The sequence below is a fragment of the Strongylocentrotus purpuratus genome, unplaced genomic scaffold, assembly GCF_000002235.5.
Source record: "Strongylocentrotus purpuratus isolate Spur 01 unplaced genomic scaffold, Spur_5.0 spur5_scaffold_8, whole genome shotgun sequence".
Lineage (NCBI taxonomy): Eukaryota > Metazoa > Echinodermata > Echinoidea > Camarodonta > Strongylocentrotidae > Strongylocentrotus > Strongylocentrotus purpuratus.
The window spans coordinates 7382853-7409694 of NW_022145614.1; the positions used below are offsets into that span (position 1 = coordinate 7382853).

At 38.0% G+C, this 26842-nt stretch overlaps 1 protein-coding gene and 1 long non-coding RNA gene across 3 annotated transcripts in view; both read right to left on the reverse strand.

Annotated features, from left to right (window-relative positions):
- The window catches only part of LOC578691 (ras-responsive element-binding protein 1), a 47414-nt gene extending 21883 nt beyond the window's left edge, over positions 1-25531 (reverse strand). Inside the window, exon 1 of one of the 2 annotated variants that reach the window (XM_778846.5) lies at positions 25214-25531. In XM_778846.5, coding sequence (XP_783939.4) covers positions 25214-25256 — 43 coding nt within the window. In that variant the 5' untranslated portion in view covers positions 25257-25531. Of the gene's footprint in view, positions 1-18633; positions 18986-25213 lie in introns of those variants that run through there. The other variant, XM_030975275.1, reaches the window with a different exon arrangement.
- Positions 21992-23227, reverse strand: LOC115920181. Its single transcript, XR_004062226.1, has 2 exons — positions 23195-23227; positions 21992-22460 (listed from the first exon to the last, which is right to left on the reverse strand). It is a non-coding gene; the product is annotated as an uncharacterized LOC115920181 (long non-coding RNA).
- Positions 25532-26842: the final 1311 nt, after the last annotated feature.

Genomic DNA, 26842 nt, shown 5'->3' on the forward strand with positions numbered 1-26842 from the left:
TATATGATCTATTTTTTAGATGACTTAAGTGCAGGATGAAGTCCATAAAGCTCCTGTGACTGATTATTTAGAGGAGAGGAGAGGATGATGGAGGATGGGAAGATGTTACCATGACAATACCATGTTTCATCACCTCTTTGGGTGCGTTCCAGGCTGGAGTATTAAACAACGATGGTATTTCCTTGGTTACTCTGCGGATGATAGCAGATCATTTTACAAAAGAGGAGGGTCATGTTACCATGGCAATAGGAAAACAAGTAGATGACTCCATCATACATGCATGATGCCTGCTGTGGCACACTGAGAACTGAGAACTTTGAAAGTACATGTGGTTGTGTAGCAAGGTGTCTCAAGGAATATATCAATGTTACAAAATATAACAGCTTATATTTGATTAAAGCTTCTTGTAACATTCCTGTGGATTCATATCAAATTGTTGACAATATTGTAGTTTCAACTTTCAAAGATTATTGAAATGTGTCTATTTATTAAATGCATAGAGATGACTTCAAGCAGAATCATTCAAATCACATTCTTTCCCAATTAATAAAGCAACTGTCATATGAAATAAAATCAATTTATCCCAAACTAGACCTATCAGTATCATCAAATAGACAAACAAATATGCAAATGAAGCATGAATCTAACAGAAGGAAATGAATTTTGGAAGGAATCCTATCATTCAGCATCACCTCCACCCACCTATTGGAAACTACCATCACAGTGATCATGGACGTGCTTGGTGAGATGTTTTCATAAGAGAAAACATAGCCAGGGTTAGAACAAAAGCACGTATGAAATTTGACACAATTGTTCAATAGGCAAGGCAAACACAATGGACCGGCTACATCAACACATGTTACGAGTCATGGACCTACAAGTGGAGGGTTTGCGTCATAACTGGAGCTAGAGCAAAGGACTGTTGAAGGCATTAAACTCTCAAAACGTCTTTCAGGGGTCTTTGTTCTTGTTTTCTTGGCCCGGTCCATCTCCTCACATCCATCCTATCCCACTTCCTGTTCTGAAAATTACAAAGTACCAGCCTCCTTCTAGCCAGCCAGCCAGCCAAGCTGCCTCCCTCGCTGACTGGCTGGCCTGGCCTGGCTGGCTCAGTCACGACCCTCTCATGACCATGGATCGATGCAGAGTTTAAGAGGGGAGGAAGAGCAAACAATACCCTAAATCAACAAGTGATACAAAGACTGTGGGATAGAAATTCCAATGCATGTATCGGTGGTAATGGAGCCACGATCAATGCTCCGATTAGATAGCATGATGATTTCTGGTTACAGGCAACATAAAAATCAGCTCTTAACTGCATCATGTATCATTCTAAATCGTCTTGAAGTTTTCTAATTAACCATTATCCTTCAAAATGTTAAAACCCCACAAACAACTCTGGTATACCTTTCTCATGTCCTCCTCCACGAAATAATGCAATTTTTAATATCTTTTTCTCATTCCCACAACCCCTATTCCCCCCATCTAAAACTTTTTCGTTGACTCTTTCCTCCTCTTTTGTTCACTCCTAATCCTCCCCCCATTCTCTCTCTCTTGAGCCTTATTCTTCTCTAATTCACCATCTCTTTTATTTCTGACCATTTGTCATTCCTCCCTCTCTCTTCTCTCTCTCTCTCTCTCTCTCTCTCTGTCCCTTCATCAATTTATATTTCTGGCAACTAATTCATCCATTTATCACTGTCTATTAACTCTTTCTGGTCCTTTACTCTTCAAGTCTTTGTCCTCCCATCCTTTTTTCATAGCTTGTAAGACAACCTCTTTATTATCTTCCACTTCCTATCAAGACCAATTTCTGCTCCTCTACTCTTCAATTTAATTTCTTACTACTGCTTCATCTATTCCTATCTCTCTCACTCTCTCTCTTGCACTACAGCCTCTTCCCCTACATTATTCATCCTATTGTCTATTTTCGTTCATTTCACACAATTGTTTCATCTACCTTTATTTCACTTTCTGTCACTCTATCAACCAAACTCTCTGTGATCCTCGATCCTCTTCTCTTCCAAGTCTGACATTACTTCTTCATCTCTCTCTCTCTCTCTATTTCTCTTTCAAGTCTGACATTACTTCTTCATCTGATCATCTCTTTCACTCTCTATCAAGCCAACTATACATGTTCCTCTCCTCTTTATCATCTTTTCTTATTATCTCTTACAAATGCATCATCTCTCTTTCTCTCTCATTCTCTCTCCAGCCAACAGTCTGCTCTCCTCCTTGTCATCCGTGGAGCGTAATCTCTGGTCCCCGGCTGCCCGCATCCTGTCCCCCTATCCCAGCATCCTTTACTCATTATCTAGGGAGGAAGTGAGGTGAGTCTGACTCAGGATGATATGTCCCACCAGCAAGCACTGGGACACCAATAATCTTATCAATTTCTTTTTCTCTGTCTCTTCCTTCTCCATCAAGCAGTGCCAATCATCATCATCATCTTGATTCCTTGTTCATCATCCTGCCTTCTTAATGCTCTGAACTCAGTTTCTTGAAGTCAAGTTTTAAAACAATTTGCAAGCTTTGAAGTCTACATAATCTCTTCTACAAAGAATTTTCTCAATTCATGAAGTTTACATAGCTTGGAATGCTTTTCTCAAGATAATTATTTGTTTCATCTAAATTCAATATACCCTCATCTTTCTTTCTTTCTCTTGCTCTTTCTTTCTCTTTCACTCTCTCTCTAATTGAAAGAAAAGGGAAACTACCAACTTCATGAAGTCATCTGTTTAGTTCTGCTTGAACTCCCCAATTCTTTTATACCTTATAAGTAAAACATGTAGGCCAATGTGTTACTGGAAAAATCTCTTCTCAGCCCTAACGAAACAGAAAATATTCCAAACTGGTATACAACTTTCATCTCCTGTTTATTAAAGGCCCGTGCAACATTATTGCCTTTATGAACCAGTAGTAGAGGATTGAACGTATCTCAAGCTTACATTGGGACTAACTGGACCTACAGTCCTATCATCCTAAAGTCTTGTAGAGGTTGATCCGAGACCATGTCAGGTCAAGCTTTCATTAGGACTATTAAACAGGGCCTATAGTCCCATCATCCTACAGCCTAACAGAGGTTGATCAGAGACCAGGTCGGGTCAAGCCGTCTTCCTGGTTCACAATCACAGCCAGGTCACTCATGAACAGATGATAACCAACTGTTAATTTCTCATTTACCCACAAATCCTCAACCCCATACGTACTCCGTGGATGACTAATAACAGAACATCAGCCAAACTGTCTCCAATACACGTAGCCACAAGTCAGAACTGGCAGACATCAACGTAAAGAAGAATACTGAGTCAAGCTCTCTCTCTCTTATGCTCCTGAACGATAACTGGCACTGGAAGACTAATCCTGTTTTTAAAGTTTCAAGAAAATTTAACATGCTCATAAAGAGTGTAAATGACACATGCTCTGTCAACAATCGCTCTTGCTATTTTGTCCTACATCCATTTTTTTTAAATCACTGGTTGAATTCCTCATCTTACACCCTGGACCCACCACTATACCTTACAATTAGCATAACCTAAAGAAAACAATCACTGACTACCCTAACCCTACACATTTAACAAATTAAAACAAGAGAATATGTTGAATCACCACTTCTGATACTTGCTTCTCCATTTCCATCCAGATCTTCGTTCATTCATTGATATGGTGTAGACCACTAAAGTACATTCAGCTTTAAGATAATATCACTGTTAATTCATACAATGTAGATGTCTAAGATAAGCTGTTTCCCTTTTTATCCCTCTTTCAGCTATAGGCCTATGACGTAGATTTTGATACTTGGGTACATTATGGTGGGGTCAGTCACTTCGATACAACCAACAAAAAAGTGACATATTTTTACTTCTTTTAACGACATGAAATAACATTTTCCAGAGATATGAACTATATGTTTGAAACTAATTGTAGAATCATTAGTTATTTGTTTTGTTTGTTTATTAGATTATTTTGTTTTTTTTTGTTTTTTTTGTTGAGATGATTAAGCCAGGATGACCTATTGCATGAAAACAAAAGAGAGCAGCTTTTTCCAAATATGTCTCAGTTTCTTTTCAAAATATCTAAGAAATATGTTCTTTAGTTAATGTCTCAAAATATCCTAAGGATGTCAATATTGATAACCATATGTTACTGCAGCATCATTTAATTGAGCCCTTGTCTTTTAGATAAGCATTGCACATAATTTCTGTAATTTTAATTAGGAGGAAGATGGCTGTAAAAGCCAAACAAAGGATGATCCTATATTACAAACATACTGGTAGGATTAGAAAAGGTGACTAAGAATAAAATCAGATATTAGGATTTGCGACTCAAGGATAAGATGGATGGCCTGGCTTTGTAGAGATCCCTCCATCACTCATGCTGGTTCTCCAATACAAGACAATGGATGCCATGCAGGAAACTGATCAACACATCCCTCATACACAAACACACACACACACAGACACAACATTCATAAATGAGTGAAAACTTGACACATAATGAAAGAAGGAAGTCCAATTAATGGGAAGCACATCCTTAGTAAAGTTTGATCTTGATGAGGAGCTCAGCAAGAGGAGAAGTTAGGGGTATGCTGGTCAACGAAGAGAGGGGCTTACAGCCGGGCTGCCAGCATGTATCACATTGCACGCAGATGAGGGGCACCAAGAAAGGAAAATTAGTTTTTATCCTACTGCTTGCTTGCTTGCCTCGAAAAACATATAGACCTTGGTTATCTCAAACAGTTTTACCCCTGCCAACTCATCAGTTGAGCAACAAGTTTAAAATAGCATGAACTTAAGTGGAGCAGAGCTCTCTCCTTTCAAATTTGTGGCAGGGTCAGGCTCACTAAAGGCTAAAGGCTAAAGATCTGAAAAACTTTATCTTTCTATATTTCAAGAAATTAATTCAAGTTAATCATTTTATGTCAATTCATAGTAAAATGTACTTTGACACAGATTTAAAGACTTATGGTTCTATATGAAAATATTTCTTTTATTCTCTATACATTTCAAATTTTAACCTAACAAAGGGGAAATGTGCTTCACTGTAATTATTTTTTCTCTTTTTTTAAAAATGTTTTATCTAAATATATCGAATTAATTCATGGATCACAATAATGGATTGTTTCGACCACATCTGATGAACACTTAAGAGCATTGGATAGTTTCCTTTTTCTTTCCCATATAGTGTATGCAAAAACCAAAGTATTACATGTAATATTCAAAATCTTGACGAAGAGCATGAAAAAGTGGATGAATGTTCATCACTTTGGCTTGGAAAAAGTTGGAACATAAGGCAACACAGCCCTAAAAGTATTAAAACAAAGTAATGTTTAATATGTTCATTTTCGATATAATAGAAATTATAGTTGTACTACAATACAGGCAACACTGAATCATTTGATTCACCATAACTGGTGGAGAAATTCTATACAATTGTTAACATCTAGGTATCTGAAAATAAATTTGGCTTTCCACCACCTTTATAGCTGTTCAATTATTCAATACTTCAATTTCCATTTTCAAAAGTTGAATAGTACTTTTAATTACTATCAAGATAATGCAGAAGAAATTAATATATTTTGATACTATATCAAAATATTATTTTGATATAATTTTTTGTGTAATGAAATCAAAAGTCAAGCAGGAGAAATGAGATGAAACATGTCCCAATCCCCAATCAATTAAAAACATTCTTGTCATTCAATCATTATCACAAGTTTACACAACATCATCGTATGATCGGTTCAATGATCCCATTTCAACATCAATGAGAGAATCAAAGCATTGTTCTAATCTGACCAGAAACAAATCAATCATCTCTGCCAGCCAGCCTCCCACTATTTCATCCATGATTAATTATCACATCAATGAATAGTCATCATGCAAGCTGAATTAACAAGGAAACTGCCTGGGTTTGGAAAGTGTGAGCTCACATCTCACTTCAATGTAACCTCTTACAGAGGATGTCCGCCAGAGCTGCAATTTTCAATTTTCGGTTTCAGCTTGCAAGCATGATACGAGGGCAGGCGAGCTATACAACGTTTTATATCTACTGGTACATCTGTGCGCTAGCAGAGCCACTCCAAGCCGTTTGTTTGTTTCCCAACGCAGATCAAGGCCTCTAAAAGTATCATTTTGTATGCATGATGATAGCTGTACTGAAATGTTGTACAAATCATGTTAGTCCCTATGAGCAATGTTATATAAAGTGGCGGGGAAAATGTAGATTCTGCCTTAGAGTCTAGTTGCCATCTCCTTACATTGCTGGCATAGAATCAAAGTAATGGTCAGTATCCACCCCCCCCCCCCTCCTCCCCTCCCCCCACAGAAAGATCCTCCGACATCTGTTGAATTCTTGTCTTCTCTCTTGTTTCTTCTTCGATCATCCTCTCCCCATCTCCTTACCATATGTCTTATCACTGGAACGACAGCATGCAAGTCTGGACTAAGACCCATTGGAACGATATGTAACAGATCATATACTTTTTAAAAGAAGACACCTAAATATCATCACCTTACACTAGCAATGCATCATAGGGATACATGGAGACCACTCACATTCATGTATGTGATGGTGATGGTGGTTATTTTACCAGACTGCTAAGAAAGCATAATTGCTTGTAAATAAGCAACCAAGCGGCCAACAGCTTGTGGTCCTCTCCGAGGGACCTGATAATGAGGATTAATGCCTTACCAAAGGGCACTAGCGCATCGACTTGGTTTCGAACCCGGGTCACCGGATTACGAGACCACTGCTCTACCGACTGAGCTATCGTCAATCCACTGAGCTCAACTACAAAGTGATATTGACTGATATGTAACGGGAAACTAAAAGTCATCTTTGCCTCGTCTACATCCAGTTCCTGGGAGTCATATGTTTTTGCATCACATGGTGGTGCAGTGCTGGTAACAATCTAGACTATGTACACTTCTCACCTAGCTAGCTAGCTAGCTATTAAAGTATGTTTGTGAGAAAAACAATTCATCATTAATAATTTTCAACATCCTATCGATTAATGGTTCGCTTGTCAAACATGGAATCGGTTATTCCTCAGCTTCTTCATATACATATGGGCCTGTAATATCTTCCAATACATAACCCTCGAAAAGGATGCCTCAAAACCCTTTGACTCACACTTCAACAGCGTCTGAGGCAGCCTATAACCATATGACTTGAACAATACAAAATCATCAACAATAAATAGTAGGGTATCTACAATCAATGTAGATTCATACAGTAATTCATGATCTTTCCTGATCTTTATCCATACATAATCGTCCTTGTTTTCACGAAGTGACGTTAGTGAGGAAAATCGTAACGCAAAGTGAATGCAATTTTTTTCTCACTACCGTCACTTCGTGAAAACAGCAACAATATATAGAAGCAAATAAACTATATAGGCCTATAAATTATTCATTCAACCATATAAGATTGGCCACTTCAACCAATACCAAGAAAGTAAGCACTCATCATCTCTTAGTATCAACTCTAAACAACAACCAGGCCTATACTACTCAGGACTCATTCTAAAACTTGTCATCCGCAACATCACCATTATTTTACTCTATGAAACAGAGTGCCAGCTTGGAATGGGAGACTACTAGTAGTCCTCGACTGCTGCAAAGACTAGTCGTCTAGAGCTGAAGAGTCTGCATGAGCAGACTAAGTGAGACTTGGATGACTGTGACAAGGTGGTTCACTGGTTGTAATAGATTTATCATACTTAGTAGATGCAGTCATCTAAATATGCATGGATAAAGTAATTGTGCAGGCATGATACCGATAGGAGGAAGTGGTAGGATATGTATGAGGACAAAACGATCTTGGGTTGGAAACTCTATGTATGTATTGTGTTCAACACGAGGCCTAATCATCGTCATACATCCAGCAAGGGCATTTTGCTTGGCAGGAATAGTGTAAATAGATTTCTATGGTATGATTAGCGCTGGATGATGAATGTACTTTACTCTTTAGAATCATCAACGTTTGAGAGTATACAGTCAGAGTTTATACTATGGCATAGATGGCGTTATTATGCACAGGCCTACAACCCTCAATCATATGGTTTTCCCTAATTACAGGCAAATTGCAGTACATACTGGCAAAAATGAAAGATAACTTGAAATGATTAAAATTTTCATGAGTTTGATTATAAAAAAGAGAAGTTATAAAGTTTCTAGAAGTTTTGAGTTCAGACGGCACTCCCTTCAGTGATATATGCATAGACTGAAACCCATTTTGACTCCCAATGACATAGACTTTGGGTTTTGCATCATAAAATTAGCAAACCAAGAAATTCATAACATACCTGCATAAACATTAAAAGGAACATTACTTACACAGTTACAGTATTGTATTTCACAATTTAAGTTCTCAATTAATTAAAATGTTTGTTCATACACCCACATCATCCCAACTGGAGCCCTCACACGTGCATAAAACTTAAAGACCAACAAGTTGTGCTGTTCCCATCTCATTTTGCCTGGTATCTCATTGGTATCCAGACCTGGCTTCCATTGATGCAGACTTGCAATCAATCTCTCTTCCGAATCTGACCTTGATAAAGTACCATGGTCTGACCTTCTTCCCCTATCCTATTATTCACTCAAACATCTCTGTGATGGAAGATGCCTTCAAGAAGAAGTTACAAGCAAGAGAAGTTTGTGGTGGTTTGGAGGAAGTTTATCGTCATGACAATAAGAATGGGAGGTTTCAATCTATTAAGATGGTCAATCCTTGAGGACATTATCAATCAAACTTGGACATTCCTTTATGGGATATGGAGAGCATGACGGAGTTCAAAATGATTATACAAGTTTAGAATCTTAAACTTTGTGATTTTTAGTTGACAAGTGTTGATATTGTTAGAGCAAATTAGCATGATGCCTGTGGCACTAATTAATGATGATGACAATTATGATGACGACGCTGGTGGTGGTGTTGATGATGATGATGATGATGATGATGATGATGATGTTGATGATGATAATGGTACGGAGGAGGAAAAGCAAAAGGATTTTGATAATGGTAAGGGGGAGGGGAGAAGATGAGGAAGACATTTAATGATAAATGCTGATTGTGATGATGAAAAGTAGGATTAAACTGATAACAATGATCATCATCACCATCATGATAATCACGATCATCATAAAAAGAGGAAAAAAACCCAGTAAAACTAATGATTTTAAGGAGATGCTAAAGGCAATAGTAGGAGAGACCTCTTAAAATCCATCACTTGTGCAACATTCAAAATCAATTAGTGGAACATTCCCGTTTCCTAACAATATGTGGTTAGCAATACAAATACCACCATCCATACTTAAACAGAGGATGACAAACAAAATGATGATTAATAGAAAGGCAAAAACAAAGTAATGCTACATTAGTATACAATGTATGGATAGACCCACGCAATGTGTGCAGAGGAAGTAATGATCCCTGCTTTTACCATACAAATACCACTGACCAAATAACACAGTCAAAAATGAAAGGGCAAATTCACAAAAATGAACAAAATATCTAGATGGGTTTTTTTTCAAAAGTACATGAGGGAGATCATGGATCGTTGATTTATTTGCGTGTGAAATTTCCATGAAACTTCTTTCTCTTTTTTTCTATATTTTACATATGTCCATTCTCATTTCCTACTTTTTAGCATTCTCATAGTCTAACATTATCATATTTCATGTTCTCAATTCCTACTGCACATTATACATTTGCACTTTCACTAATCACTATCTTGTTTCAATTTCCTTTATCCTACATTTTAGCTTTAAAATTGTGGTAAATCTTTGCTTTCATATTTACATTTCTTCATTTATCCACGTACGTTTTAAATGCCTTCTCTTAGATTCATAATTTTTGTATTATATCTGACATATATCTATCTTTTATTTTGAGAATAATTTGTAAATTTAGCCAAAATTATTTCAGTGACAGTGCATTTTTCTTGTTCATTTCCATTGACTATCTATTTTCCCATCTAATGAAAATAGTATTTCCTTATATTTAAGTATATTCTTTAATGTTAATTCCTTTATTAATTATTGAATAGATAAATCTTACTTCTTTTCTTTTTTCATCTTGGGTCGTTTGATCCTTTCTTGTGATGAACTGACCATGGAAACAATCTTCACTTTTACTCTCACGTCTTTTCTTTCTTGTTCATTCTGTCAATTGCGTGAGGACTTAATACTGATGTAATCTTCCTGTCTTTTCAATTCTCATCTTATGCCCTTTGACTGTTCATTCCATCATTCCCTATGACTTCATCATCACTATGCGTGCCTTGTTTCTAAAATAATTTTGAAGGTCAAGGTGCTATATCTGGAAAAGAACAATTTTCCCCTCCTATAATCCTGACTAAAAAGTCAAGGGTAAAGTTCTACTTTGTGTAATGAATGGACAAACTTGACACGCGTGTGTACCCCAACTCAGTATATGAGTATTGTTTGTAGAGCACTGCATTTTATAGAGACAATAACTTTATAAATGGGCCTCTATTTTCATTTGTCTTTCTGGCAAGTCATGGCATGATAGCTTGCCAACATCTCAACTTAGCAATCGAGACACAGAATAACTTGGAAGCCTTGCATGAGCTCCGTCTTCTACACCCGATCTAAGGGAATTAAATCAGGCCAAAGCCAACAAGGTAAATTGTTTGAAGGAGTGCCTCTATGAAAAAATTATACAGAGTAATAACAAGTCATCTTCTCTTGCTTCCAAACACGGAATAATACAGGCCTATGCGCCTGCCTCATAGACTCCGCAAAAAAAACCCACTTGAGATGATATATTACTATCCAACAGAAGGAAACCTGATGGAAACATAATAAATGCAGTCAGCGACACTAAACATATCTGTCCCAACTTTGCAGATAGCTATCCCATCCTGACTACATCTCTACATAATACTCTCCAACTCTTAGTAGAAATGATGTTCACTTCCTCGTTCTCAATTGGCATGCATGGTATCGCATTAACGTTGCTTTGAACAACTTTCTCATGCTCATATATACACATAAATATCATGCCATTCACCATTTATGAAAGATATAAGGCGATGGGCCAATATTATTTAAATGCAGATATTTTTTTAATACGAGACAGATGATCTAAACGAAATATAAACTAAAGTAAGAAAATCCTCATTTACAAATTAACCGATTGCACATAATCCTTTGATATTTTGTATGATACTATCATATATTGATTGATTCATTTCTAAATTCTGTTCCTGGGCTAGAGGTTCCGAGATCAGCTTTAGAAATGTTTAATACAAATGCCACAGACACTCATGCACCAGAACAACAGTGACAGTGACTGGTATATTACAGATGAAGTTAGAGATCTATACAATACATCCAACATATGTAAGGAACTGTGGTATATTGATATCATATCTGTTCCGTCTACTTCCTTCCCCAACGTTTTCCTTGAACACCAACCAACCATCATGACTGGTCAACAATCTTCACATCTTGCCGGATACATGCTCTCTTTTAAAGAGAGAACAATCACATCCATTTCATTACTCATAATTTCAATGTACTGTATGTAAATTCCTGTGGTGGCAGGCAGGCAGGAATCCACCCACCTTTTGATTTTTACTCAAGGAATTTAAAGTGGAAATTGGGAAAGCAAGTGATGAATTTATAGAGTCGAGTAATAAGGGTTGAGAAGTATCAAATTTTACATGGAGATTAAATAAGTCATCTTTTTAAATTTCAACATTTTCTTCCATTCCATCAAATGGATCCTGATATTGTGAAAATTGGTAACTTTGTTTTGGAGTTTGGGGGCAACATAAAATCAATAATTTCTACCAAATCTAGTGATAAATAACAGATAAGGATTCATGATGTTCATAAAAAAAATGTTTGGATATTGACTTGGGAGCAGTGGAATGATCCTCATTCTGTATTGTTGCGTAGCTGTTTTTTTGTTATTTCACAAGTACACAGGTACCAAGAGCGACATGACGCAAGCAGGTAAAAACACCCCATCTCACCAAAATCCATATTTGCCAATTGCTGCAGTCCTATTGTATGCATGCTCAATGAAACCTAACCATACCATTTAGGCAGTCATCCGTGAGGTGATGTATTCAAGGTTTTGTATCCTCTCCCTCCCTCTCTCTCTCTCTCTTTCTCTACCAAACACAATCTCTTTTCCAAGTAGATGTGAGATCATGGATTGCATGATTGTTAAAGCAATGAACTTGATTTACAGATCAACTGAGGCAGAACTCTTTCGTATTTGGGAGGAGGAACATAATGCAACAGGGTGTAGGATGTTTGCCATTCTTGCGAGACCTTCGGTCTAGTGACAGCACAAAAGTGTTTTTTCCAATTTCATAGCTGCTGCCTTATTCTGTGATTTTAAAGGTGTACGGCACACTGTTGGCATTTTTACCACTAAATAACAGCAAACAGTATCACATTTCAAAGGTGATGTAACGGATGACTTGACTCGAGTTATCAGCAACTTAACACAAACATTGAATAGTGATAAACTGCTTTCTTTCCTTAAATTATATTCCAATATGGGACACAATAAAATTGAATACATAGAGCATACTATGATACTAGCATAAATAATAATGTATCAGTGATGAATAATACACATGATGATAATAAATAAAGCAGAGACAATGGGGCGGGGGGGAGGGGGGGGGGTAGGGGAAGACTGACGGAGAAAGATGTGCTGGTAGAGACGAATCTAATGCTGTTAAATGTAACTATCCTCATCCTTCTCCTCTGCCGAGAAATATCACAGACTACCAACATAATTATCCACTTAGTGACCTCTTAATAAAATAAGCCCAAGAGCAAACTGAACTTTGCCTGATAAAACACCATCTTATAGCCTAATTATGATGGGTAGTATGATTGCACACAAACAGAGAATGGCTAGCCGCTAACCAGCAGAAATAGAAAGATGATGATCAAATGACACGATCTAATTTCCTGGATGATGATAATGTCCAGGATGATGTGTTCTTTATTCCCAGTTTATAGTTGTCTTGTTTCCCTTTTTCCTTTCTGGAATGTCCATAAATTCACATAAAATCTTTATCTTTAATATTGAAGTTTGCATTTACACTGCTAAAATCGGTGAAACACCGGAATGTGAGAAAAATTGATGATTTTTTTTTGGTAAATGCAGCTATTTCTTACAGAGACATTTTTTTCAAGGACCCTATATTTCCTGAAAGACAATTAAAACAAATAGACTAAATTAATGACTTAATTAATGCAAACAATTGTCATCATAGAAGGCAAATCTTTTTTCACTAATGAAATGATACAGGGATAAAATGACACTGAAATGGACCCCATCCATGGTAGATTAGAGGCCAGATGATATACATTAGTCATCAAAACACAATGGACTCTTGAGAAACTTTGTCTCTCAACTGATAAAGAACAAACTCCTACTAGTTCTTCTCCAACATGCATCTTTTATTGAAATGAGACATTTAGAGTTTGTATTGTTCAAGAACTTTGGAAATACATGATTGATGATTGATCTTTGAACATCAGGGGCAGAAACGGACCTAATGATAAGGACTGATGCTTTGTACCATGGTAACTTAAAACTAGTCAAACTCACATATCAATTCAAATTGTCTCTTTCCATAATAAAACTATAATACAACTAGAGACATGCTATAGAACTTTATACTAATGGCACATCACTAAACCTGACTCAAAACACCAGAACAATCCCAAGTTCACACATGATAAAATGGGTGAGAATGTTAGATGATCACACTTGAAATTGTTTCTTTGTTTAAATCACACCCCATTAACCCATCTCTTCCTGAAACAATCATGACCCCTGTGTTGTTACCATGGTAACCAAGGAAGTGATGGAAGCTGAAGGTCAATTGACTGTTCCTAGTTTTATTCCTTAAATATGGTCAGTACCCATGCAAAAACACAGCAGAGTGCATTGAATTGTATTCCTAGACGTTCTTTGATGATGTAGGAGTACTTTTTTTTCTTCTGACACCATATTTATATGTTTGAGGTACAGAGAATGGAAAGGAGGTGAGGAGGGAGGAAAGAGGGAGAGTCACGGGAAGGAGCAGACCTCTCTCTTTGGCTAATAATAGTGTCGTTCGCAAGCCTGTATTCTTGTTTCATCATCTTTATGCACAAGCATCCAAATATCAGACAGGTCTTGTATGCCGATTGTGAAACATTCTATTCTGGTCATCATTCCTGTGAAATGTTCTCCAGACAAAATCAGGGCATAGAGGCCTACACCTCCTCAACCATGAATGTCCAGAGTGCTTTATATCTCTCAATATTTAGTACAATAAATGTATGTTTTTATATTAACCCATGAATAGATATATCAGGGCATGTGAGTTAAATGGATTCCGCATCTAAGAGGGCCCTTTGAAGCAGTCCGTTGCACCGAGAGTCTTTTTTCCCCCTATCATAATCCCGTTAATCCCCACCCCGGAGCGCACAGCTCGTAAATCTCACTCCCGAAACTGAGTGACATAGGGCTCGCGAAATGCATTGTTGGAAATACACATCGGCTGCTATCGACAAAAATGGCGGCGTACAGTAGGAAAGAGTATTTGGTAGGCGACGATTTAGACTTTCTGACTGATTTTGAGGAAGATTTGATTCTTGAGCCTGGTGTATGGGAAGTTGGAGACCAATACAAGTTATGCACGTGTGAAATTCCATCAACGGAAAATCTTATTCGTTGCAGCGAACCAGAATGTACGGTTAAATGGTTTCATCGTGAATGCGTAGGCCGCTCCATGTAAATAGGCAGCATTTGAATACATGAATAGTCAATACACTCACAACATACAGTACAAATGCACATAATCATCCCGATGCGGTTGATCGGCAAGTTTGACAGTAGACTCACAATTTTAATTTTTAAATTATTCTTTCTAACATCAGAAAGTTGAACAAATTGTATTTTAATGCTCTTTAGGTGTCATCAATCGTCACTATAGTACTGCCTTTGAATGAAATCAGTTGAGTTTTGTACAGTGGTGTTTGAAATGTTGAGAATCAATAGCACAACTTTCAATACACGGCTAGGGTAGTAATGCAGCTATGTGTGTTTCCACCAACAACATCCAGCATGTACAGCCCAGCGAGCACGGCGGCTTTCGCGTCGCCGGCCCGTACTCGGGGTGAAAAGTGGTGATGAATTGACAACTTCTAACCCTCATTAAACCAAATGCGCAATTATACAACACAGTTTCATTTAGTTATTTTAAGAGATAAACTTGTGGACTACCTTCCTAGCTATGTAAAAATTTCGGAAACTTTCGGAAAATGTCAATAATTAGAAGAGAACGTGATGATGATGAGAAACTTGCATTCACTCTAACTCACGATTTCCTTGGTCGATTTCGCTGGTTCAGATGGCTACGTCTTCAGAAGAGTTATCCGAGCACAGCGAAAGCATTTGATAACCAATAGCAGGTTGCCTTGTGCCATAAGTTGTCGATTTTGTATTTTTGTCTGTTATAGCTATAATTATACATCTTCAATGAGTATGACGTCATTTTCTCGGTGACTCGCATGGCTTCAAAGCCTTTTTTTTACGACCAAGTGTTTGGAGAGCTTAGGGAAGCAGGCCGCGTTGCGTAACACTTCGTAACATTTGGATCGCCAGAGGGCATCTGTGGTCTGATAAGGGCGGCTGTTGATGGATTTGATGGCTGAAGAGGGTTACATTACTTGTTGTTAAGCCAAGTTAATCTTGAATATCTTTCCCTCGGGAAATTCTTTCGAGACGGAATCTCCATTTAAAGTCTCACCTCCCTGGATATATGTAGCCCTTATATCCATGGTTTCTTGAAAATCTAAGTATGGTTAACTTTTTTTTTGAATTTGTTGTATAAAATCACCCAAACAAATTCAAAGATAAAACATTTGAGATTATATTATTATCTTATTCCAAATAAAATCCTTGTTTCCAGCCACTAGCCTACATCAACACATTCGACTTCTTGAATAAATGAAAACACACAGACGACAATACTCTATTTTCACCCTTTGCAAACCGAAACACTAAAGAGGAAAAAACTTAACTCCGAAGGATGTAAAGATTATCTTCTCCCCGTTTTGAATTCCTTTTAATCTCATGAATAGATAGTTAGTATTGTTGCTGGAGCAGGTAGAATTCTTCATCTTCTTTCCTCCATTGTATGTACAACCTCCATTCTCTCTTTACGGTCATACAGATTGTCATGCTTCTCTGCTCTTTGAGTTTGATTCCCTATTTGCATTCTCAAATTCTACTATGGGTCAATTTGCCATTATTTCTCTTTAAAAAACGAGAGGATAACTCCAACATTTATTTGGAAGTAATGCATCATTTTGTTCGAGAGGAAGGGCTCTGACAGGCTGCTTGTGTAAGGGAGAAAGAGACAGAGGGAGAGAGAGGGAGAGAGAGAGAAAACGAAAGAGAAAAGAAGTAGACACCTCCTAACTAAACCGATGACTGCGTACACACAGAGAGTAGGAGCAATCTTCTTTGGTGGGGTCTGGCCTTATTCCACTCATCCATCCCATCTCTAAATGCTTAACTACTAACTCCACCGGTTCCTATTCTTCCACTTCTTTGCTTAACCCACACAACCCCACCAACAAGTGCGCATCCATTGCTTACTCATGCCTGGACCAGGACTGCGGTAATGAGAGGATTAACGTAGGTGAGATTGTTGGCTTGGTACTGAGGCAGGAGCTAGCACACAGAATACAGCCTCGGTTCCACACAATAGGCCTCACTTGACGACAAATCAATAGTGCGATGCGGGCATGGTTGAACAGCATTTGCATGATACACAGACAAGCCTCTCCTCAAACTTTGTCAATCTAGTCTACACCAAGGCTACCTCTATTTTTACATTCTCTATCTGTCTGTCTCACTATATCTCTCTCTCTCTCTCTATCTGCTAAAAGAGAATATTTCTCAATGTTGTGTAGGTGTAGCTATTATACAAATGTTGCCTGATTGACACTGATGAATCATTTAGCAAAAAAAGTAATTGAAATTGATAGCATGAAAATTAGTTCTAATTTGTTTAAGAAGATACTGTTAAATGCTTCTTTGATTTTCTGTTTTCTTTCATAGCAACTCACCATTTAGGTTTGGATTTCCCTTTTCCAGGTCAGCGATATCAAACTGGAAATAATTTCTTAGGCAAATCAAATTTAAGATTTTATGTCAGATTCCATAGTTTAGGGCTTATCAAGTGGTAACATAGCCCTATTCACTTCATCTGCAAACAAAACATTTTCAATTAAAAGGAAACTTGGACCAGGATATGAAACAAAACTTCTAGAAGAAAATAGGAGTGGCCATCCGTATAGATGATGGTATGCAGAGTTCTAGACCGAATTTTCCGTCTCTTTCGTTCGTTAGCCTCTTATTGGAGTAGGGTCGACCGGCTCTCTCTTTAGAGACGGAAACCGTCTATACACATTCCCTTGATAACGCCACGGCCATTTCAGGTCGTAGCGTTTTGCCCCCAAAATGTCATTTTACCTCGTGCATGTTATATTGTAAATTAGGCCTAGGCTATAATAAATCAGTTCCACTTACCAACTTGACTGAAATAATCAGTTTAATAGTCCCTTTTTAGGAATTTATGGGTCAAAATCGAAATCCATGTTGAAAAAGATTTTCAAAATGGATTTCGATTTTGACCCATAATTTCCTAAAAAGGGACCATTAAACTGATTATTTCAGTCAAGTTGGTAAGTGGAACCGATGTATTATAGCCTAGGCCTTATTTACATGTGGATATGCACGAGGTAAAATGACATTTTGGGGGATTTTGGGGGCAAAACGCTACGACCTGAAATGGCCGTGGCGTTATCAAGGGAATGTGTATAGACGGTTTCCGTCTCTAAAGAGAGAGCCGACCCTACCCCAATAAGAGGCTAACGAATGAAAGAGACGGAAAATTCGGTCTAGTAGAGTTCTAGCACGGACCTACTCCAGTTCTAGTCCAAGTTTCCAAATAGCATACCTCTTGACTTGACTTGAGGAGCACTGAGCTAACAACAATTACCTTACTCCAACCAAACAACAAATTCTTCCATATCTTTCTAGCACGAGGTCAAGGTTTATCCAAACCTCACATCGGAAAACAAGATAGACAATAGAATGGATCACAATCACTATTGAAAAACAATTAAATCGTTGAGGAGCTTACCTCTACCTATGGATGAAGGACAATTTGGGGAGACAGACGAGGAAGAGTGTTGGAGTGATGAGGGGAAGAGAAGAGACGGTTCAGAAGTAGGTTCAGAAGTAGGAAAGGAAGTGATGGGAAAATCTGATAAGAGAATAGAGACAGTTTAGAGTTCCATCTACAAGGTTATAAGGTTTGTCTTATGTTCAATAACATTTGTCCTTCTTTATGAACATGATAACCAAGTTGGGGAACATTGAAACTATAAAGCTGCAAAACTTACAATGTAAAACTTTTTTACTGTGGAATTTACAGAAAGAATTTCAATGGAAAAAATACTTTTAATCTGGAACTTTACTTCAGTACTTGAAAACATGACAAATTATCTATCACTTATGCTTGAAATATGATGTCAAATAAAAAAAATATAATGGGATACTGACACATCATAATTAAACTTGAACTTGAACTTGAACCTCGTATCTGCATATAAGCATCGTAGATGTAGACACAGCTCGGCTCGGTCATGTTACACTTACAACCCAAATATCATGAAACACAGAATCCACGACGCAGAATTCAATAGTCTTTTATCTAGGTGTGAATATCATTAAACAAGTGCCGTGGTCGCGAACTCCGTTTTCAATAGATCCGCGCTCCATGAGAGGGGTCGATGGGAAAATAAGTAGAGAAGAAATTAAAAAATGAACGATGCGAAAATGGGCGTTGTCGGATCGCTCAAGTGTCGCACCGAGAGGACTAGAAGAACGGACCCGTACCCGCACACACGCGGTATCAATATGGCACGCCACAGCCGTCATAATTGGTCGAGTTTACAAAAAAGCAGTCGAGTTTACAAAAAAGCAAACGAGTTTACAAAAAAGCAGTCGAGTTTACAAAAAAGCAATCGAGTTTCCAAAAAAGCAGTCGAGAAAAAAAAAAGCAGTCGAGAAAAAAAAAAAAGCAGTCGAGAAAAAAAAAAAAGCAGTCGAGAAAAAAAAAAAAAGCAGTCGAGAAAAAAAAAAAAAGCAGTCGAGAAAAAAAAAAAAAGCAGTCGAGAAAAAAAAAAAAGCAGTCGGGAAAAAAAAAAAAGCAGTCGAGAATAAAAAAAAAAAAAAGCCGTCGAGAATACGTGTCTTCACGGTTGTTTCATCGCAAAGCATGCCGGGACATAATTCTAGTACATTTTTACCTTCGCCGTGATCAGCTGTCCCGTTGCAAACAACGGGATTCTTATCGAAGCAACATCTTAATCTTGTACATAATCCGCTATTCTGCAGTGATTTTCTTTCACTCCAGTATCATTTGTACGGTAAGAAACCAAAGTTTGTGTTTATTCATTTTTATGACGAATAAAGCTGATAATACGACGTAATGCATGAGAGTGGGCCGGGGTCCAACTTTAGTAAATGCAGGCCTAGATCTTGTCCCGTATGTTTAAATTTGTGTGCATTTTAAGTAGCCTGATTGCCTTATAAGTCGATCCTAAACACTCGTGTTTTAGGTAGAAGTTAACCAAATTTACAGTAAAATGAGACTTATGTCTCAGGAAATATGAATAGGTCTAGATCCTATAAACTATACATAATTGATATTGGAATAGGATCTACTAGAATGGCCGACACGACAGTTAGATATGTTTTTTTGTTGTTGTTTTAGTTTTAAGGGGTGTCATTCAATTATGAATATTTACGCTGTGGTGATGGCAAATGAATTAGTCTAGGCCCTAAATGTAAAAAAAGTAAAAAAAGAGGCCATGAAAACGATAGATTTGTCGATCTGGATCTGGATATAATAGTCTGATATCGATGACGATTCTTTTGTTACAATTATTCTTGTGGTCACAAACTTAAATTTGATTGCCTTTCTCCTTTTAGTTGCAGCATCATCGAACACGATGACCAATGAATCAGAAGATGACGTAGATGTTACTAGAAAGCTCATTTCACAATGGACAACAGAAGTGCTACGTGACTTTCTACAAGGAGGAGACTCAAGCTTGTAAACCGAGGAGTCATTATTTTATGGGTGTTCTCTGCCGGCTGCCTTGACGCTGGGGGTAGCTTTTGAGCCATCCGAGTTTAAGACTGAGAGGAACTGGACAATGGATGGATAGGGGAGGACGGGGGGGGGGGGTAGGAATGCAGAACTGGCCTACTATGTACACGTATGTACCTACTGGATAAGGACCCTCCATCACTAGAGGGAAAAATAATGAGAGACTTCAAAGAGGGGAAGGCATATAGTTATTTTGCCTTGTGAAAAAAAATAGATTTAGCCCCTAAAAAAGCGTTCCTTCGGGTATCAAATGATGACAGGTGAAACCTCACAATTGTAGAATTATTATCTGTAATGTGATTTCCAAACCATGTGACAGCCAATGGTGTATGTTGTAAAGGTATTGTAAAAGGCATTGTTTAACACCAGGCCCCCCCCCCCCCCCACTCCGAGAACAGACGGACCCCATGCGTGTTACCAAAATGTCCGGTAAAGGGGTACTTTTCGTGTGACAAAGTCCGGCCCGAGAATTGTACAAAAAGGGGTGTATTAACTTTTCACCCGGAGATTTCTTTAAAAAGGGGGTATTTTTTCTTTTTTTCTCTTATCTCTTTGGACTCCTGAGAAATTATTCTGAATTTAGGGGGTACATTGAGCATTTTTCATGATTTAGGGGAGTCTCCAAGGCAGGAAAAGCCCGCGAAAGGGGGGTTCGGATATGTTGGCAGTCCTCAGATAGGGGGTGCTTTCAAAAAGAGGGAACAAGCATATGCGTACCCTAAATAACACTGAGTGGGGGGGGGGGGCGGGGTTTAACAATGTTTAATTCGAGATTGACGTATGGCCCTACGCGCTACCAGTGTCTGCGATATGGTGTATTAATACTGAAGCCCTAACAAAATCGCGCTTCAAAATGATCAAGAAGTGCCTCAAAAAAGTAAAAATCTTTGATTGACCCCTTTTACCATACTCGTTTTCCTCAATAGACTTGTAGTGTTATGAAAAGCGTTTGACAAACACAAAATTTGGTTTCGATTTCCAATCGTAAATATCTTGATAATCAGACAGGCGATCGGATTGTAAAAGTCATTAAGTTCTTGACTGACCTAAAATTATCATTGCAGCATGAGCTAAATCCAGGATTTTGTTTCAGAATCTGAGATAATGTTACCGGATCCCTTTAAATGCGTTTGCATTAAAGGTGGTACCCCCCCCCCCCCAACTCAGATATAGTGATGGTCTTTGCTTAATTTTAGTTTGCTTTCTTTCCTCTAGCCTTGTATTCTAATTTATTATTTTAATTTAGTAAATGTTGTATAAATATAATTTTGATTTCTATCTCTTCCCCTATGTCATAGCCTTGTTCTTGCTCTCCCTTCCTTATGTTAGTCTATCTCTCTTTCTCTCTCTCTGTAATGATAACCCCTCTATCAATCTTTTCTTCATCAACTCTTGATATATTCCTCCTCTTCTCCTTCTCGTTCATCATCACGATCATCATCATCATCTCAAAACTGTATTAATCAATCTACATGTATAAGACTCCTGAGATTGATCAATACAGTTCTTATAATATAAGACCATTATGTACAAACAATAAACCATATGGTCACAATCATTTAATAAACAGTGGTAAGAACAATTATTCCAACTTGATGGGCAACAACGTAATCTCCATTTTCTCCTCCTCGTTCAAATATTGGCTTCTTTTTCATTCTTTACTCGTGTTACTTCTCTATCTCTCTGACTACAGTGTATACTCACAAGAAAGTAGAATCAATGGGCGGGTTTGACATGAACCAGTCTAGAAAATGAACTAAATTTATTCAAGTATCAAATACATTTTGAATTTAAGACAGCTTTCTCCCAGGAGATGAAACAAATGTCTCCCTAACCAGAAACTGGCAAAATAACTAAATGCCTTCCCCTATTTGTAGTCTCTCATTATTCTTCCCTCTAGTGATGGAGGGTCCTTATCCAGTAGCACACAAATGTCTTTATACATAGAAGACGGCCATCTCTGCATGCCTTTCTTCCCCCCCCCCCCCCATCCATCCATCGTCCAGTCCCTCTCTACCTCGGATGGCTGAACAGTACCCCCAGCGTCAGGGCAGAGAACACCCATAAAATAATGACTCCTCAATTTCCAAGCTTGAGTCCCCTCCTTGTAGAAAGTCACGTATCACTTCTGTTGTCCATTGTGAAATGAGCTCTCTCGTAGCATCTACGTCATCTTCTGATTCATCGGCCATAGTGTTTGATGATGCTGCAACTGATAAATAAAAGGAAAAAGACAATCAAATTTAAGTTTGTAACCTCAAGAATAACGGTAACAAAAGAACCCTTATCGCACTAGATCATGGGGAAACATTTTTGTGCTAAAGGGTGACCCCAACAAGGTGACCTTGCCATCAGCTGAACAAAATATCGGTCTGCCAAATGTTCATATTTTCGGGAAAAAATAGGTGCTCTAACCGACCCCCCCCCCTCTCATTCACCGGCTGGCTGAGTCGATGTGAAATTTTCGGCACGATTTTCAAATTTTAACCCCCCCCCCTCGAAAAAATCCTTCATACGCCCCCGTCATGTAGATCCTCAAGTAGAGCTCATCAATACATAGACTATTATATTCAGATCAAGATCGACAAATCTATCGTTTTCATGGCCTCTTTTACTTTTTTACATTTAGACTACTAATTGCCATCACTATCTAACTGTCAGCCATTCTAGTAGATCCTATTCCAATATCAATTATTTATAGTCTATAGGATCTAGACCTATTCATATTTCCTGAGACATAAGTCTCATTTTACTGTAAATTTGGTTAACTTCTACCTAAAAGTAACACAAGGCAATCAGTCTACTTAAAATGCACACACATTTAAACATACGGGACTAGATCTAGGCCTACATTTACTAAAGTTGGACCCCGGCCCACTCTCATTACGTCGTATTATCAGCTTTATTCGTCATAAAAATGAATAAACACAAACTTTGGTTTCTTACCGTACAAATGATACTGGAGTGAAAGAAAATCACAGCAGAATAGCGGATTATGTACAAGATTAAGATGTTGCTTCGATAAGAATCCCGTTGTTTGCAACGGGACAGCTGATCACGGCGAAGGTAAAAATGTCCCGGCATGCTTTGCGATGAAACAACCGTGAATGTATGTATTCTCGACGGCTTTTTTTTTTTTTTATTCTCGACTGCCTTTTTTTTTTTCTTTCTCGACTGCTTTTTTTTTTTTTCTCGACTGCTTTTTTTTTTTCTCGACTGCTTTTTTTTTTTTTCTCGACTGCTTTTTTTTTTTCTCGACTGCTTTTTTTTTTTTTCTCGACTGCTTTTTTTTTTTCTCGACTGCTTTTTTTTTTTTTCTCGACTGCTTTTTTTTTTTCTCGACTGCTTTTTTTTTTTTCTCGACTGCTTTTTTTTTTTTCTCGACTGCTTTTTTTTTTTTCTCGTCTGCTTTTTTGGAAACTCGATTGCTTTTTTGTAAACTCGACTGCTTTTTTGTCAACTCGTTTGCTTTTTTGTAAACTCGATTGCTTTTTTTGTTAACTCGATTGCTTTTTTGTAAACTCGATTGCTTTTTTGTAAACTCGACTGCTTTTTTGTAAACTCGACCAATTATGACGGCTGTGGCGTGCCATATATCAATGCAGGTTTGTCAAATAAGCCAGCATACAATGGACTACACAAGTAAACAGTCCAGTTTATGCTGGCAGGTATCATCTGGCCGCTGCAAGATGCTGATGAAAAAATACTTCCGCATATATCTCCTTTTACAATAAAATGGTTAGCCGTGATGGAAATTTTGCCAGAACAAACGTCTTCATTCCATAACCACATGGCGGGGTCCGAATAGAAAAGTGGCACTAACTGAAAGGAGCACTACGTAATTTTTCTCCGGGAGTTTTCCCACTAAACCTATAAATAATCTGAAGGGCTTTCAATTTGACTTCTTATAGCTTAAAAACGATTTGCAAAGCTTTTAAACACAGTCACTTTGAAAACAGTATTTTAACGCAATTTATTTACGGTACGTCGAAGCATCATCATTATAAGATGAAAATAGGAATCATTTTAATATTTTCCTGCGCACTTATTAAGCCATATGTAATGAGAGAACTCAGGGGTCATATGCATCGAGATATCCTTGGCTTTTTGTCTATTACAGTAACTACTGTAGTGCACGGACAATTTACATTCTTAAAAACATCATCATCACATAGACCCGGTTTGTTTCAGAATCCTAATGAATTCACAAAACGCGTAGATCGTCACGACACGCAGTCTAATTTACACTTCCCCAATTCAAACTTCCTCCTTCCTTTCAAAAAGACTTCTCCCTGCCTCTATACACAATTACCAGCATATAAATTGTAGGCCTACATAACGTTTTCAATAGATACGGGCAAACGGTACAATGGGGTGTAAAGATTAGGATGGCCTATAGTATATAGGCCTACATAAGTTGTCTTCTCGATCTCTACAAGACAATGTAGAAAGATCCGTGGAGTTTTATCAGACGATGATGGAAATTGAACATCTTCGATATTCAGACAAGACGGAAAGCGGTGGTTACTTATAACATTTAGAACTCGTTAAGTCGATAACATATTCAACAAATTGGGCATCAGGAAAAAACAAAACATATTTATCATCTCTCAGTGTTTGATCAGATATCATCACTCACAGATTACATGCATACTTGTACCCACAAATAACAATAATGGCCCCGAATTACAAACTCACTCCCACGAATTTTGTCACAGTTGCTTGCGTTCCAATGCACAATCTCTAAAAAAATAAAAAGAACGTCGGGAGGGAAAAAAAAAACTTGGGATGCGCCTCGTTGCAAGCTTCCAAACAATCTCTCACACAAAATAACATCATACGGAGAACCAACTATCACATACAACATCATCCTCAAAATCAACATCTGAACAATCATCATTAGAACTTTAAAGAGAAGTTAGTGAGTCGAAAGAGTAAAAGTAGATGGAGGAACTCAAAACTTACCATCGGAGAGTCGGGCAGGAGCGCGTTGCTTGCGCCTTGACATGATGCGAGAATAGTTTCACAGCAGCATTGCAGATAGAGGATGCGGTTTTTGCTCACAGCGATAGTCTAGCTGGCATACACACACACACAATGCAGATTACACACACACCCTATACATTGCAAATACAACCTCCGCCTCCCAATGGCACGTCGTACACAGTACACACACACATTGTCACTCATGAATAATTCATCAAGCTGATGTCTCGCTCCTCTTCTCGATCTCCTACATGTGGTTTGTGCGGAGCCAGCCAGCACACACGATAAAAGGAGGATACGACTTTTTATCTTGTACTTCGCTCCGGTGGCGCGCGGGCTTTTTTTCTGTAGAAGTTTGTGCACTCTTTACTTTGAATAGTGTTTGGCGACTAGAAAATAAAAACTAAATAAGGACTGCTGAGGATTATCATGTGATGCCGCGGAGAGAACTTTACTCTTGTTGTCAAGCGGATTGGAAGTTGAACTCAGAATGGGTAGTGAAGCGCGAGCTATCGATGTGCAAATATGCAAGGGTTATGTCTACTCAGTAACTAATACGGCTCACTGAGATATCCTTATGGCTATATCGTACTCGTCATCTAGATTATACAGATTTGTACTCTTTGCACACAACTTTATTACCATCATGGTACCCTGATGTTCGTCACTAGACGATGTGAATGAATGCCACAGCGAGAAAACTCAAATACTTTGCAGAAATTGCTAGTAGGCCTACTGGTATAACAAGATGATGCAAGTTCACGAAAAGGCCGCGTAACCATAGTGACCGGGACGACTTCTGACCCATCTCGTTCCCTCCTCCACTATCCCATTCCAAGATGAGATGCCAAACTTGCTCCACATATTGAAACAGTGGAGGATACCGAATGCCAGACGTTTTATGCAAGAAAGATGCTGGAACTTAAATTCATGCTCAAACTTTATAATTTACCACATTCGTTTACTATTCACCCTCGAAAACAGAATGATAGGAACATATTTTGCCTTATGGTATTTCCCACCAATTGTCTCAAGCCCGAGATCGACACATTAAATTTTTGTCTTAATGATGATCATGGTATATATTGCAAGTGTAGCATTGCGGATCTCGATCTATAAGTATTCGATTGCTTTTGTGTTGTACGTTATCCATATATTCCCTAGCCAAAAGGTATTCATTGACACGTAACAGGGAACATAGTTGAGCTTATTATCTACATGATCAGGCTTATACATGATTTGTATACAAATGGATTATTTCATGAGCCAATGGTTGACTGCGTCAAAACGCTTTAAACAAATTTTAGTCAAAAAGATGAGACGTTGAAATGGTAGAAAAGACATATTTCATGTTTGCTAATGAGATAACAAATGCAAATCGTGGTAGGCTACCAATGATTGGTTTTAACCAGATTTGCAACCAACAATTGGAATTTAAGCTCCATAATGTTTGCAGCTTGTGCTTACGCTTTAAGCTTTGTGAAAATGTAGGCCTACTTTGATTCCTGCATGTAGCCCTACTCAGTTTTTCAAGACCGCAAATTATTATGATATGCAACCAGCTGATTGAAATACATCTTAAATATTCCACCATCTCCAATCTTGATG